Source organism: Schistocerca cancellata, chromosome 4 (genome assembly GCF_023864275.1).
Source record: "Schistocerca cancellata isolate TAMUIC-IGC-003103 chromosome 4, iqSchCanc2.1, whole genome shotgun sequence".
In the NCBI taxonomy this organism is placed as follows: domain Eukaryota; kingdom Metazoa; phylum Arthropoda; class Insecta; order Orthoptera; family Acrididae; genus Schistocerca; species Schistocerca cancellata.
The window spans coordinates 866,496,686-866,513,716 of NC_064629.1; the positions used below are offsets into that span (position 1 = coordinate 866,496,686).

The 17,031-nt window shown below is 39.0% G+C and overlaps 1 protein-coding gene across 6 annotated transcripts in view; it reads left to right on the forward strand.

Annotated features, from left to right (window-relative positions):
- The window catches only part of LOC126185004 (acidic mammalian chitinase-like), a 178,000-nt gene that overhangs the window by 91,069 nt on the left and 69,900 nt on the right, over positions 1-17,031 (forward strand). For all 6 annotated transcript variants that reach the window (XM_049927725.1, XM_049927731.1, XM_049927727.1 and 3 more), the window contains one exon: positions 8,467-8,700. In XM_049927725.1, coding sequence (XP_049783682.1) covers positions 8,467-8,700 — 234 coding nt within the window. The remainder of the gene's footprint in view (positions 1-8,466; positions 8,701-17,031) is intronic.

Consider the following 17,031-nt stretch of genomic DNA (forward strand, 5'->3'; position numbering starts at 1 on the left):
AAGATGAAGTAGCGTGCGGGGCTGTCGGCCATGTAAGAGCTCAGCTGGGCTGTGATCGCCCATGGGGGTGAAACGGTAAGACGCCAGGAACTGGAGAAGCACATCATCATCATCAGCAGCAGAAGAAGTCAGAAGTTTCCGCATCTGAGCCTTAAATGTGCGGACCAGTTGTTCAGCCTCACCGTTGGATTGTGGATGGACCGGCGGGGCCATGACATGCGTAACGCCGTGACGAGCACAAAAATCCGCAAAGTCAGAAGAGGCAAACTGCGGACCATTATCAGTTACAAGAGTATAGGGGAGGCCTTCCAAAGAAAAAATGCGGGCGAGAGCACTGGTGGTTGCCGCGGTGGTAGGTGACGTGCAAAGGACAATGAAAGGAAAGTTAGAGTAGGCGTCAATTACGAGGAGCCAATAAGTACCTAAAAAGGGTCCTGCAAAGTCAGCATGAATGTGCTCCCAGGGCTTCTCAGGCGAAGGCCATGGTGACAAAGATGACTTCGGGGCAGCGGCCTGTGACGCACAAGGGGCCAGGCAGCGACCATGTGTGCTATTTCAGAGTCGATGCCAGGCCAGTACACATGACGGCGCGCCAGAGATTTTGTGCGAGACACACCCCAGTGCCCCACCCTGGCCAACCCTTCTGAATACAGCGTAACACCCGGGAGAGGGTAGGGTCAGAACCTGTAGCAGCCACCAGCCTGTCCCCAGTGATGGGGAACCCGTCCACAACCCGCTGCTCGGCAACATCCAGGTGGAAACACAAATGTTCGTCCCTATCGAATGCCTGATCAGGACCCATGGGAAGGCGAGACAAAGCATCAGCATTCGCATGTTGAGCCCTTGGCCGGAAATGAATCTCATAATTGAAACGGGACAAGTAAAGAGCCCAACGCTGGAGGCGGTGTGCAGCCTTGTCGGGAAGTGACGTTGATGGATGAAACAAGGAAACAAGTGGTTTGTGATCCGTAACAAGATGGAATTTTGAGCCATAGAGAAAAACACCAAACTTATGAAGAGCATAAATGATGGCCAAAGCTTCTTTCTCAATTTGAGAATACTTCTGTTGGGCATCCATGAGCGTTTTGGAGGCATAAGCGATGGGTTGTTCCGAACCGTCAGAAAAACGGTGCACAAGGACTGCACCGACCCCGTATTGAGAGGCGTCTGTGGCAAGAACAAGATGTTGGCCAGGTCGATAAGTAGCCAGGCACGGGGCCTGTTTCAGCATAGTCTTCAATTTCCGGAAAGCCACGTCACATGACGCAGACCAGTGAAGAGGCACGTTTTTATGCAACAGGCGATGCAACGGCTGAGCCACCGATGCCGCAGACGGTAAAAACTTGTGATAGTATGCTATTTTCCCCAAGAAGGCCTGCAGTTCCTTAACAGATGTAGGGCGAGTAAGGGCATCGATCGCAGCAACAGTGTGTTGAAGCGGACGAATACCATCCCGAGAGAGTTGAAACCCCAAGTACGTGATAGATGCCCGAAAAAATTGTGATTTCTGAAGATTACACCGGCAGTCTGTAAGACATTAAAAAGTGTGCGGAGATTTTGAAGATGTTCTACAGTGGTGGAGCCAGTGACAACAATGTCGTCCATGTAATTGATACATCCCGGGACAGGGAGCAATAATTGTTCCAAGAATCACTGAAAGAGAGCAGGGGCGCTAGCAACCCCGAATGGCAAGTGTTGGTATTGATAGAGGCCGAAAGGCGTGTTAAGGACCAGAAAATGCCGGGAAGCAGCGTCGAGAGGAAGTTGATGATAAGCTTCCGACAGGTCAATTTTAGAAAAATACTGTCCTCCTGCGAGTTTAGTGAACAGTTCTTCAGGACAGGACATAGGGTAAGTGTCGATGAGGCATTGAGCATTTACAGTGGCTTTGAAATTGCCACAGAGACGGATATCACCATTGGGCTTAGCAACTACAACGACAGGAGAGGACCACTCACTGGAAGTGACAGGAAGCAAGACCCCTGAAGCAGTGAGACGATCCAACTCCCGTTTTACCCGATCACGAAGGGCCACAGGAATGGGCCGAGCCCAAAAAAACTTAGGCCGAGTAGTGGGTTTGAGCATGATATGAGCTTCAAAGTCATTTGCACGGCCTAACCCAGGAGAAAAAAGGGACGAAAACGTCGTCGACAAGGAATCCAATTGAGCATAAGGAATAGCGTCAGAGACAATATTGACAGAGTCATCTATGGAGAACCCAAAAACGCGAATGGCATCGAAACCAAAAAGATTTTCTGCGTTGCTCTGGTCGACCACCAATATGGGAACAGTGCGAATGACAGATGTGTAAGATACCTCAGCATTAAACTGTCCCAAGAGAGAAATCTTCTGTTTATTGTACGTCCGTAATTGCCGAATGACAGGGGACAGGAGTGGAGAACCCAGCTGAAGATACGTCTGAGAATTAATTATAGTGGCAGCAGAACCGGTATCCACTTGCATGCGAACATCTCGACCAAGGATTTGGACAGTGAGGAATAACTTCCCTGAAAGGGAAGAAGTGCAATTGACAGACAACACAGAATCAGAATCAGCGTCATGTTCATGAACATCATGTATGCGGTCGGATTTACAAACGGAAGACACATGACCTTTCTTTTTGCAATTGTGACACACAGCCCAACGTTGGGGACAATCCTCGCGTGAATGTTTCATAAAACACCGCGGACATGAAGGAAGTTGCTGGGGATTTTGCTGCAGTTTCTTAGTAGGTTGTTTACGGCTAGGCCGAGGCTGCGCGTGGGAGCATACTGCGGCCACGTCGACTGGCGGGGACGCACTGCACGCGTCGTCAACAGCGCACAGAGGTTGTATTTCCCCGACGTCACCCCACGCTTCTATTTGCGCCCCAGCGGCGTGAGAAATTTCAAAAGACTGTGCAATGGAGAGAACTTAATCTAGAGTCGGATTTGCCAACTGAAGGGCACACTTCATCTAGAGTCGGATTTGCCAACTGAAGGGCACACTTCATCTAGAGTCGGATTTGCCAACTGAAGGGCACGTTGCCGAACTTCTTTTCGGGCACCGACCGGATAATAGCATCCCATACCATGGAATCGGCATAGGATTCTTTGTGAACGTCAGTAACAAATTGACACTTTCGATTGAGGCCATGAAGTTCAACAGCCCAAGTGCGATAGGACTGATTTGGTTGTTTTTGACAACGATAAAAGGCAACACGAGAGGCTACCACATGTGTTTGCTTTTGAAAATAGACCGACAGAAGTGAGCACATTTCAGCAAAGGACAAAGACGCAGGATCCTTCAAAGGAGCCAATGGCGACGACAACCGATACATTTGAGGTGAAATCCAGGAAAGGAACAGAGACTTACATGGTTGTTCGTCCATGACATGAAATGCCAAGAAGTGCTGTAGAAGACGTTTTTCATAATCAGACCAGTCTTCCGCCATCTCGTCGTAAGGTGGAAAAGGAGGTACAGCCAACGACGAGAAACACCCCGCGTTTGATGCCGCGATGAAATCGCGAGTCGCCGCTGTTAGAAGCATTTGCTGTTCAAGGAGATTTTGCAAGAGCTGCTCGACAGTAGCCATGGAACCCTGTGAGTCAACGGTGAAAAGGAAAAATCCCATCCTCGTCACCAATTGTTAAATCTTCAAATTTAACACATATTTCGGACAACACAACAACACATATAAGTCACTGAGTAAGTAGACCTGTGTACAAGTCGGCATTCGATTAAACACTGAGTCTCAGTCTAGCGGCCGCTGCTCGGCTGGCTGCTTAGGTGGCGCAGCTCCTGCATGGCTGGCAGACAGCGCCGCACGTAGAGGACGTGCGTAATTGCGCGGCGGCACTTTGAATAATCGGCGAGTCACAACAGAAGTCTCCATGGTCATGGAACGAGTCAATACATGAAATTATAACACAATATTAGAAACAGATAAAATTAAATATAAAAAAAAACATATTCAGGTGACAAGTCGTAAGTTTAAATGAAGAAAATCAACAATGTAACACAGGAATTTGCTTAATTTTTTAGCTCTTCCAGGAGCTCCTCGACAGAATAGAAGGAGTGAGCCATGAGGAAACTCTTCAGTTTAGACTTAAAAGTGTTTGGGCTACTGCTAAGATTTTTGAGTTCTTGTGGTAGCTTATTGAAAATGGATGCAGCAGAATACTGCACTCCTTTCTGCACAAGAGTCAAGGAAGTGCATTCTACATGCAGATTTGATTTCTGCCTAGTATTAACTGAGTGAAAGCTGCTAACTCTTGGGAATAGGCTAATATTGCTAACAACAAATGACATTAAAGAAAATATATACTGTGAGGGCAATGTCAGAATTCCCAGATTTTTGAATAGGGGTCGACAAGAGGTTCTCGAACTTACACCACATATAGCTTGAACAGCCCGTTTTTGAGCCAAAAATACCCTTTTTGAATCAGAAGAATTACCCCAAAAAATAATACCATACGACATAAGTGTATGAAAATATGCGAAGTAGACTACTTTTCGTGTTGAAGTGTCACTTATTTCAGATACTGTTCTAATGGTAAATAAAGCAGCATTTAGCTTCTGAACAAGATCCTGGACATGGGCTTTCCACAACAGCTTACTATCTATCTGAACGCCTAGGAATTTGAACTGTTCTGTCTCGCTTATAATATGCCCATTCTGTCCGATCAAAATATCGGTTCTTGTTCAATTGTGAGTTAGAAACTGTAAAAACTGAGTCTTACTGTGATTTAGCATCAAATTATTTTCCACAAACCACAAACTTATTTCATGAACTACATTATTTGATACTGTTTCAATATTACACACAAGATCCTTCACTATCAAGCTGGTGTCATCAGCAAACAGAAATATTTTTGAATCACCTGTAATAATAGAAGGCATATCATTTATATAAATAAGAAACAGTAGTGGCCCCAGCACCGACCCTTGGGGAACGCCCCACTTAACAGTGCCCCATTGGGACTGAACATCATTACCACTCTCAATATTGCGTAGAATTACCCTCTGCTTTCTGTTCTTAAAGTAAGAGGCGAACCAATTGTAAGCTACTCCCCTTACTCCATAATGGTCCAACTTCTGCAGTAATATTTTGTGGTCAACACAGTCAAAAGCCTTCGTTAAATCAAAGAAAACACCTAGCATTCGCAACCTTTTATTTAATCCATCCAAAACCTCACAGAGAAAAGAGAATATAGCATTTTCAGTTGTTAAACCATTTCTAAAACCAAACTGAACATTTGACAGCAAATTATGTGAATTTAAATGCTCCAGTAACCTTGTATATACAACCTTCTCGATAACTTTAGCAAACACCGATGGCATAGAAATTGGTCTAAAATTGTCAACATTATCAATGTCTCCCTTTTTATAAAGTGGCTTCACTATCGAGTACTTTAATCGATCAGGAAACCGACCACTCCTAAAGGAAAAGTTACAGATATGGCTGAGAACAGGGCCAACATACATAGAACAATACTTCAGTATTCTGCTAGATACCCCGTCATATCCATGAGAGTTCTTGGTCTTTGGTGATTTAATTATTAACTCAATCTCCCTCTTGTCAGTATCATGGAGGAGCATTTCAGGTAACAGTCTCGGAACACTTTTTTCTAAGAGCGCTATATGATTCCCTGTTGGGACTAGGTTTCTATTTAGTTCACCTGCTATATTCAGAAAGTGATTATTAAATACTGTACATATATGCGACTTATCAGTAACACGGACATTCCCACTACGCACTGATTCTATATCCTCGACCTGTCTCTGCAGACCAGCAACTTCCTTTACGACTGACCATATGGTTTTAATTTTATCCTGAGACTTAGCTATTCTATCTGAATACCACATACTTTTTGCCTTCCTAATAACATTTTTAAGCACCTTACAATACTGTTTGTAATGGGCTGCTGCATTTAGATTTTGACTGTTTCTAACGTTTTGATATAATTGCCACTTTGTTCTACAAGATATTCTTATCCCTCTAGTCAGCCACCCAGGCTGCCTGTTTGTGCTAGTACCCTGTTTTAAACGTTCTAACGGAAAGCAACTTTCAAAGAGCATTAGAAAAGTCTTGAGAAAAGCAGTATATTTATCGTCTACTGTATCAGTGCTATAAACATCTTGCCACTCTTGTTCCTTTATAAGGTTTACAAAGGTCTCTACAGCAACTGGATCAGCTTTCCTGAACAGCTGATGACTATATTTAACACATGTTGCAGCATAAAAATCTTTTAAAGTTAAAATTTGCGCATCATGATCTGAAAGGCCATTCACCTTTTTGCTAACAGAATGCCCTTCTAGTAATGAGGAATGAACAAAAATGTTGTCTATGGTTGTTCTACTGTTCCCTTGCACTCTCGTTGGAAAGAATATGGTTTGCATAAGATTATATGAATTAAAGAGGTCTACCAGCATCCTCTTCCTTGCACAATCACTTATACAATTAATATTGAAGTCACCACATATAACTAACTTTTTGTATTTCCTATAAAGTGAACCAAGAACCTCCTCTAGCTTTAGCAAAAATGTTGAGAAATCGGAGTCTGGGGATCTATAAATAACAACAGTTACAAGTTTAGCTCCATTAAATTTAACCACACCTGCACAACATTCAAACACCTTTTCAGTGCAGTACTTTGAAACATCAATTGACTCAAATGCGATGCCGTTTTTCACATACATGGCTACTCCCCCACACCACAAAGAGCTCCTCGAAAAGCAGCCAGCCAACCTGTATCCTGGTAAAGGAAGCCTCTGAATTATCTCCTTATTTAAGAAGTGTTCAGATATACCAATAATTTTAGAGTCAACATCTATAAGCAGTTCACTAACTTTATCTCTAATACCTTGTATATTTTGATGAAATATACTAATTCCCTCATTACTCGGATACCTAAGCTTTGTCAAAAGTGATTCCCTTGTTAGAGAGACTTCCCTTATGCAGGAATACCTATCAGCTGACTTCAATCTAAAAAAGGTGCATCTCTATCACCCACTACTGCAGGAATTTTCCCATGAGTGATCCCACCAACCCCACCTATCCTGTGACCTCTACATCTACATGATTACTCTGTTATTCACAATAAAGTGCCTGGCAGAGTGTTCAATGAACCACTATCAAGCTGTCTCTCTATGGTTCCACTCTCGAACAGCACACAGAAAAAATGAGCACTTAAATTTTTCTGTGCGAGCCCTGATTTCTCTTATTTTATCAAGATGATCATTTCTCCCTACGTTGAAGAGAATAGAAGCTTTCAAAATGTGGTGCTATAGATGAATGCTGAAGGTTAGATGGGTAGCTCACATAACTAATGAAGAGGTATTGATCGGAATTGTGGAGAAGAGAAATTTGTGGCACAACTTGACTAGAAGAAGGTATCAGTTGGTAGGACATGTTCTGATCCATCAAGGGATCATCAATTTAGTATTGGAGGTCAGCGTGGAGGGTAAAAATTGTAGAGGGAGACCACGAGATGAATACACTTAGCAGATTCAGAAGGATGTAAGTTGCAGTAGGTACTTGGAGATGAAGAAGCTCGTACAGGATAGAGTAGCATGGAGAGCTGCATCAAACCAGTCTCAGGACTGAAGACCATGCCAACAACAACACCTAGCAAGTAAATATTATTACAGTGTAAAAGAATTTATGACTGACTGTCACAAATAACTGAGCCTGATGTTACATTCTGTCATGCTAAAAAAGTACTTTAAATAAATACTTATTCTTAATTTGACTTTATTTTCAACATGATTATTTTAAAATATTTTTTGGTACTTAAAATTACAAAATACATGCAATTATACTGTATACTTACAATTAGAAAGTAGCTTTAAACTCACGAGTCACCTATGTCCCAATCCTGTGATTGTATATGGCATGTCATATGACAATAAAGTTTCTATTCTCTTCTATTCTGTTATATTCTACATATATGTGCACTGAAAGAAACCTTACAATTATTTTGTGAAGAAACTGTTCCATAATTTTGTGTATTAGTTTTCAGTCAGTGCTGAAAGAAACCTCACAATTATTTTGTGAAAAAACTGTTCCATAATTTTAAGTATTAGTTTTCGGTCAGCGCTCTACAGAATTTGGAGGTACATTAATTGATGATACCCACATCATTTCACTGTCGGTGAAATCAGTAGTGTGTCTGATAATATTTGTACAGTTGTAGCCTTTACCTTGAATTTCATGCTACCTTGCAGAAAAAGAGGAATATATGATATGTCTTAATGAAGGAAAAAGTACACAATTTTTATCACACTTTTCAACAGTGTGCACCACAACAGTTTGTAGATTGAAGAACAAATGGAACAGTTGTCTTGTAGTCTGGTTTCCTGTTATTTGGGTCCTCAGTTTATGCATTACATCTTCACTTACCACAGTTATATTACTTCCATGTGTATTTTTTTGTTGTTGCTACAAGCGTATGCTGTCAACTTATGTTTCTTATTTCACTTCAGGTTCATCAAAGATTTGTTGTGGACACTGTCATACTATTCATTCGATGGTGTTGATTTCGACTGGGAATTCCCCGCTTGGCCTGGTAAAATTTCAGAACGCAAAAAATTTATTATTTTTTTGAAGGAGCTGCGAGATGCAGTTCGGAAAAGTCAACTAAACACTATTGTGAGTGTAGCTGTTGCAGCACAAGAGACGATTGTGGATGTTTCATATGATATTCCTGAAATGAACAAGTAAGTGCCATAATAAAGCATGAGGTTACACAACATTTGTTTTTTACATTTTTAATGGAATTCAGCATATTACACATTTTACTCATTTACTTATGAAGCATTATGTAACTGGGATCACTGATTGTCCACAAGAAGCTTTATAGTAGCTTTTACCTTTCAGTGGAATGTTGCTCTTGCTAAATTTCAGAAATACTGAAAATGGTAATAATTGTGCAGTCAGAAGGTATTTGAAAGTATCACAAGTTTTGTCAATGTAGCTATTGTACTGGGCAAGGCACAGCAGTATTTAAGACAGAGGGCTCATATTTGAGATGTGTAAGACTGTTCAGTTTTATTTTTATCATTATTTCCATAAATCAGTTCATGCAAAAATGCCATACCAATTTCCTGTTGCTTCACCATCAAATCTGAGGTTGTACTTTGTCTCTAATGACTGTGTTGTCAATGGGTTCAAGTATCAATCTGGCACACCATTTTTATCTGTCCGCAAGTATCATAACAGCACACACTTCAGTGTAGAAAGATTCATTCTGCAAATTGTGGGTTAATTTCCTTCAATAACCAAAGATCCCAGTAAAGGCCAAGTTTTCTAATAATGCATGATACAAGATGTTCTTGTGTGGAAGAAACATTATAGTTGGCTTTTGATCAAGTATCAATAATAGTTTTTGTCTGGACCCAAGTATATCTTTGAACTTCAAAACACAGGATGTGAGTAATCTAATTTCATCTTTTATTCCCTTAAGGCACAAAGTCAACATCTGAATATGTGATAGTGTTGTGCCATGGCGAAAGTTTGTATCACAGTTCCAAACTCTTTATTAGGCTTACATCAACAGTTATCTCTTAATTTAGCTCGGCCCAACAATGTATCATTTATGGTAATGGTGCATCCTTAAGAAATAATTGGATATATTGTGCAAAAGGTGGGTAATCATACAAGTGACAGTCAGATGCTGGGCAATACCAATTGACACAGTTAATAAACTGTATAGTTCTTTACTTGTCTATGGCATTTTTGAAAGCACTAAAATTAATGCATTAGTTACATAGACACATTCCTCATTCCTTGCCCTGATCTGCTAAAAATTTATCTTTTGCATGTGTATCTGTAACTCCCACCATAAGAGACCTCTCAATATTTTGGTATTCTGAATCTTCCTTTCACCTTATAACAAATGTTTTGATGATTTTAGAATAGTTAATTCAAGGCATATTTAGGTATTGTAATTCTCTTGATTACATCATCATTGCCACCATCATAGTCACAAAAGGATCATTTGAATAACTTAAAAACTGTTTTCACCAAGTCAGCCTAAAATGTTTTCTTAATAAAGGTAATTTTTTCAAAGAAGAAATAGAATACTTAAGGCATATTTTTAGTTCATATCAAATGTCATCAACCCAACAGCATTTGTAAGGCACAATAATAGCACAGATCATCATAAAATCCACACTATGACCCTCTTCTTATACTGTTTGTAATATATCTTCCAGAGACCTGAAACCAAACTTTTAAAGAAATAATTGGAAAATTGGTAATATTTTGCTTCTTAACATCACCAAAAGCCAGTAATTTGTAGAAAAAATGTATCATTCCACATATGACATAAGGTCATGAATAATATGTATGTCTCTACCAAGCAAAAGTAACCATAGCCCATGTATCAAATATGATACATCATATGTCTATGAAACTAAAATAGTCAAATTATAAAGTGCTTATTTATTGCTATTTATTGGAATTTTAAGGAATTTTGGGTTAGGAAACATTAATTAACAGAAATCAGAGCTTGTATACACTATTTATTCTTTCAAGGCTTTTCATGAAACTAAAATGTACAGTATGTAAAAATGTCAAAGATACAACCATTTCAGAGACTAAATTTTGCAAAACAGTGTTCATTACATATTCTTGTATAATAATATACATGATTATGTATGTATGAAGATTACTGAATTTAGGGTTTTTGCTTCCACTCTCCAAGCTGTTTCATACTGTGTGGAAAGTTGTGAAGCAACTCCTTTTTGAAGTGAAACACAGGAACACATCACAAGTCTTGCATTTTATGAACTTATGACTGGAGCAACATCGCACTCTGCATTTGGATCTACATTTTTATTTCCAAGTGTAAATTCCTGGCAAATGCAATGTATATCTAGACCTTTTGCATGCTGATGGGACAGCTTACATAGATTTACACTTCTTTGCTTCATCTCTTTCCCTTTTGTCCAAACTATTTGAGTCAATGAGCTCCTGTAGCACTTCCAGAATTTCTGAATCTGTCAAACCTAAGAACCACATACACTTACAATACAAACACTGTTAACTTCTTAAATATTTTATCTGTAGCCCATGAAACTGTTCACTTTCTCATTTACAGCAAATAAGATGTAGCGGACAAATTAGATTTGTTTTGCATCATTCACACATATGTAAACATAACTTTCCTGATAATGTGCAAAATGTAGTCATACAGTCCAATTGTATCAAATTTGATGCAGTACATTTACACATGTCCTGAGACTTGTAAACATATGCACAAACTTAAAATGTGACGTAAGTTGTATTTAGACTTATTTATAGATATCGTGATTATTTCTCATAAGAAATATTATTTCTGTTTATTATCTTTTCTTTCATGTGGCATCTTCATTTGTGCCCAGACAATGTGCTTTTCATAAGTGCTGCCACCTTCTTGTGACTGTCACAAACTTGAAAAAATGATGAGCATGAAGCACAGACTGTATGGTACATGATACATATGGCTGCCAACTTGAAACATTGTTTCTGATTGTGAGGAAAAATATCACCCAAGTGAATCATATTTCATATGGGGGGATGCTAGAGGGTATATAAAAAATCATTGACCAGAAAAGATTCCGAGGACCCACTCTTGCATGCTTTCCTCATGTAAAGATTTGCACTGTCAATAGTGAAAGGGACCACAGTATTAACCATCACATTCACCACACTGCAGCCTTGGCTGCCCACCTATATTGGAGATGGCAATACTGAGATGCCACCAGATGTTGAACATCCTGTTGTAAATCAAGAAGCCACAACAGTGTGGGTGCCACCAGAAACCCTCACACAAGTTCATCTGGGCAGTGGAGTAGCTCCCATATCCCTTCCTTCTCCACAATGCCACAGATGAGCATGGTTCAGGTCCTACCAGCCAGTTTCAGAGAGGAGGCATGCTACATTACTGGACAGCAGTAGCAGTAACACAAGAGTTCACTGAAACCACTTAACTGAGGACAGTACATTTGTTGACATCACAACTAATAGGAGCTGACCAAGACATGTGGTGGGACCACTCCCTCCATGTTGTACCACTTTTTTGGAAGCAGGGCACAATGGGCAACATTCACTTGGTGGTATCAGAATAATGCTATATAGATTGTGCAGTCAGGTGGATTTAGTTATGACAGACTACAGTTCACCTGGAATTCATCTGTGACTCTCTTCAGAATCTTACCGTGTGTACTGTTTTTGAGGCACAGGCAGATTACCTATTATTACAGCTCAGCTTGTGTTCTTATCAGTCATTCAAACATTTTCTGGTTACTGTATTTTTGCTTTATGTATCTGACTGTCTCTTTTTATTAAATAACTGTCTACACAGTTATTAAACTAACCATTCTGTCTTCGTACTTCGTACATTTTTGAATGTTTGATTTTCTTGCACAACAACTACCAAACACTTGAAAACATAAACCTCAAGTGTAAAGAAAGTGCTTGTTAGAGAAAAAATTTCAAAGTGTTTAAAACATTATGCACAGACACCATATAGTATGGGACTACAAATTTATTTCCCTTAAAAATTGCTTCATAACCTCTTGGTGGAAAAGTACTGCCACTTCATTGAATTCATTATGAACAATTTTACAGACTGAATCTTTCCCAATCCTCTGAAACATTCTAATATTAAGCTGTACACGCAATGTGTTTGTGATAATACTATCCAAATTCTGAGCAGTTTCAGTTATGCCAACATTCTAAGAAATTTTAGGAACGGTTCTGTAAAAGTGACTTATTAACCATCTGACTACAAATAATATATTGTTGAAATCGCACTTGGGATTTCTGCATGTTATTATAAATTATGAGGCTATTGAGACATAGGGCTTGACTTATTAGAAAAAGAGGATGATAAGGATTTGATGTACCATCAATATTCCCAGACCCATCTTGGAGGAGAAGGGAAAGCCAAGGTAAAAATGACTAAGTAATTTATCATCTGCCCTAGGTGGTGGCTTTGAAACAGAAGAGGGAGACATGTATTGGCTGTGCCTCTGAGAACACCTAGTCTCACAAGACAGTGATCCTGCAGTGTGATTTGATTGGCAAGGTGGCTTTGCTGCTGATGAATCTGTCTATTCCCCTATGAACCTCTTGATTGTTGTCACGTCAGGTGAAAGGTGATGACAAAAGGAGTGGTCTCTTTGCAAAATTTTAATAATAGAAATTTCTCACATTAGGAGGCTAGGGGCACCTTGTATATTTCTTCCCCTTTCCCTGAAAGAAGTCCCCATGGCTGAATTCAGCAATCTCAATGTGACCTTAAATTTAGGGGTAACAATATTTTATTTTCATTTAACAATCCAAATCTTGAGTACAAATGTTACATCACAGTGTCGTGAATACAGTAGACAACACAGGACTGTAGTGGCAGCATTGCAAAGATATCCGAATCTGGTTTTAAAGACAGTTTTAAGGAGTGCAAGTAACTGAAACACTCATACAACAAGGAATAGAAATAATCAATAAGGAATAAAAATAATCAATACATGTTTACAGGTTGGTTTTTAAAAACTAAGGGAGCAAGTGTATGATTGACTTCTAACATTATTAAAGGAGGTAACAAACACTGTGTGATTTGTAATAGAACAGGGACTGTGTGATACTGAATGGCCTCTTCATCAGAATGTGTTTTTTTAAGATTATGTGGGCACACCGTGACCAGATAACCACCAGGGTGGCACCAATTGGTTACCAAGACAGATAAAAATCATGGAATAGAATTCTGAAACACAACAGTTTGTTTTAACTGTAATCAGGGAGGGATGAAGCATTGTAACTAAAATTTATTTTGAGCTCATTAACACCTTCCATTACATCCTCTAAGTAATGTTGTAACTATTGAATTGACTAAAGAAAAGTTGCAAAGCTGAAAATATATTAATGTGTGGAAGGTACCAAGCCAACTACTTGATTCAATCTTTCTGGGAATCAACCAGAATGACATATAAGGCTAAATAGATTTAACTAACAAAAGCATAAAATGACAACTGCAAAACATGATGCTTCTCATTGCATTAATGCTTCTTATAAACAAATGATAACATTTAGAATAAACACCTGATGGCAAAATTCCCTTCAATCCAAATTTATGTGATTGCACCAGCAAAGTGAGGTGGATGTTCGGGTCAGTTACACCAAACAACACCTTTTTAACAGTAGTTCATTTATTCATCTCTTTACACAAGCAAGGCGTACAAAGAACTGCCGAGGGTGGAAGAGAGCAAAGATAATCTTAGCTTAGCGTACAAAGACGATGCTCGGAGTCTAGAGACAAACATATATCGATGCTAGTGTCGACCTCATAGGTGCCACAAAAGTAAGAAGTTCAGTTAAACTGTATAGAAAGAGTGTAAAAATAACTCATGACAATAAAACATCAAATGAATGTATAAGCACAACAATAAAAGTCTGCTGTTTGAAACCATCACAAAACTAAGCAATTCATGAGACAAATATAAAAACAGTTTTAATCATAGGTAAGATTACAAAATTACAGTTATGGCAGTAAAAGAATAAAAGGCATCATTAACTCTGCACTTCAACTTGGTATGCTCTACTAAAACCCTCTCAGTATCAGACTAGCAGGAAGCGTAGAAGTCACTTTGGGAACAGTTATATTAAATAAGATACTGTGCTGGTGGAATGCCATAATATGGGCGACAGCTTGATCTAGTGGAATTTGTTGCTGCTCCTGTGCCATCAATGAATCCAAGGACTTGAGAAATTCAATGTTGTTAGTTTCCAAAAGAAGTCATAAGACAGGGTGCATACAGAAAAAAAACTTGAATTCTTGAATGAATAACAGGAATGGTTTGACAGGTGATTCAAAGTTTTTTCAGTAGTGTTGAGAAATGAAATCCAGGTCGCACTATATCACAGTGGGGTGCTTTGAATAGAAGGTCTGCTATTACACTTGGTATGCATCCGGAGTAAAATTCCAATTGTAACCCACAAGTGAAAGCAGAATAAAATATGAGATGATTTATGGTGGAGGGCGCTAGAGAATAGGATATGAGATGGTGTGTAACTAGCAGTTCTTATGCAGTAGAACAAAGGTTGTGTTAATTCGGCTATCTGTTTGGAACGTGGTAGTTATTTAGGTCTGCTAATAACAGAGAAGTTACACAAAGAGAGAAGTTGTCATGTGAAGTACAGATATAGGTTGATCTATACTGGCAATTCTGTATCTTTTGAGCAGGCAAAGCGGTATGTGTCTGTTGACCCTGGCTGATAATTAGGTAGCCTTTGTTTGACAAGCTATGTACTTGCGAGAAAATTTCCATGGAAAAGGTAAGATGTAAAGCCTGCATACTTCCCTTCACAATTCAGACAGGAGACAGGTATCTGCAAATGAAGAATAAGTTTGGGTAATCTTGAGTCAACTTCACAATAATACAGTTATAATAAGGTTATATAAAATGACAAGTGAAGGAGTATACCATGTGTAGGAGGAGGGGGAGGGGGAGCGTGGTTGGGTTGAGATATTCATAATGATATAAAGCAAGGATTTGAGAGGAAGTAGAACTGAACCTAACTTGTTTTGTAGGCCAGTCTGTATGTGTGCCACTAATATATCCACTTGGGCATGAACAGAGTTCATGTTGTAAAACGTGGTTTATAGTAGAAAAGGAGCATCGTTTCAAAATGTATAAAGGCAGCCATGGTCAAAATATATGTTAATGCCTTTTCCTCCCAATTGTGATATGCTCTTTAACACTGTTGAATCAGCTCAGGTCATTTCATATTCTTTCCCATAGTAACTTAGTGCTGAAAAACATGAGGAATGTACATCACAGCTGATGGTTCAAAACATATTATTTTCAGGATATGTTTCCCAGCCTCTGGTATTAGCCTGCTCTTTTGTTGGCTGTTCCTATTATTTCCATCGTGTAGCTCACAGTATGTTGTTGATTGCATGACTACACACTTTCAGTCACCATGGAGGTCAATTTATTCATAGGAGAGCGATTGAAAGGAAGTAGAATCAGAATTAGAATTGAAAAAACTAAAAGACAGTGTGAAAATGAAGCTCAGTAAGTAATATAGCCTGATGGATTTTATGAATGTTCATTTTCAGTGAAGGTTGTAATGTCTGTGCATTGACTTGTTATTTGTGTGGGAAAGATTGCATAAATGCATGTCCTTATACTTTGATTGAGCTTTATTATCTGTAGTTATGATGTGAGGAGACATATTTAGTTTTACGTTCATTCTTTTTTCACATTTACATAATTTTGAGTCATTTTTGATCACAAATAAGGCAGATTCAAGTGTAAAAGCATCCAAGTATTCTGCCTGGCAAAAGCAAAGAATAAAGTTCACATCATACTGAACAAAGTTGAACAAGATCGCATAGTCAGTTATATAATGAATGTTACATCTCCAAATTCTGGAGATCCAAAATTGTGAATGAATAGGAAGCATTTGCAGGAAAGTGCCGTTTAAATTCCATTGTTGTGTCATGTGAGGTAGGTTACAGTGTTTCTTGTAATACAATTACTAAAGTGTTAAATTAATATGCTGCTTTAGAGACCCCATTATCTTTTTGCAGTAAACAGCTGAGTGACTCATTATTGTAGAATATTAAGAGTCATGCATCTTATCCTTCTCTTCCCTCTGTTGTCAGTAAAAGTTAATATGAGATCAAATCTGAGCAAGATACTATGAAAAAGAAAGGTTTAATAGCTGAATTGAGGGAACATAAAGTTTGTGCAAAGGCGTTTCACAGACTTATGAGGGAATGTCCTGCTGACACAATGTTGTTTTGATTTCATCTGCAACAAGTACAACCACTGCCTAAATTATTGATGAGTGAAACATACTATTTGTGCCAAATATCATTTTACATGTTGTGTGTAACTGATGTCAGTATTCAAAATCCAAAATTTTAAGCTTAGAATGAGATAGGCTGGAAGAGGAGCAAGTGAGGTAACATCTGGTGTTACCTCATTTCTACATGAGGTAAATTTTGATAATTTGACCACCTGCCTCAGGCTGTTTGCAGGTGGATGCAGAGGGCAAAT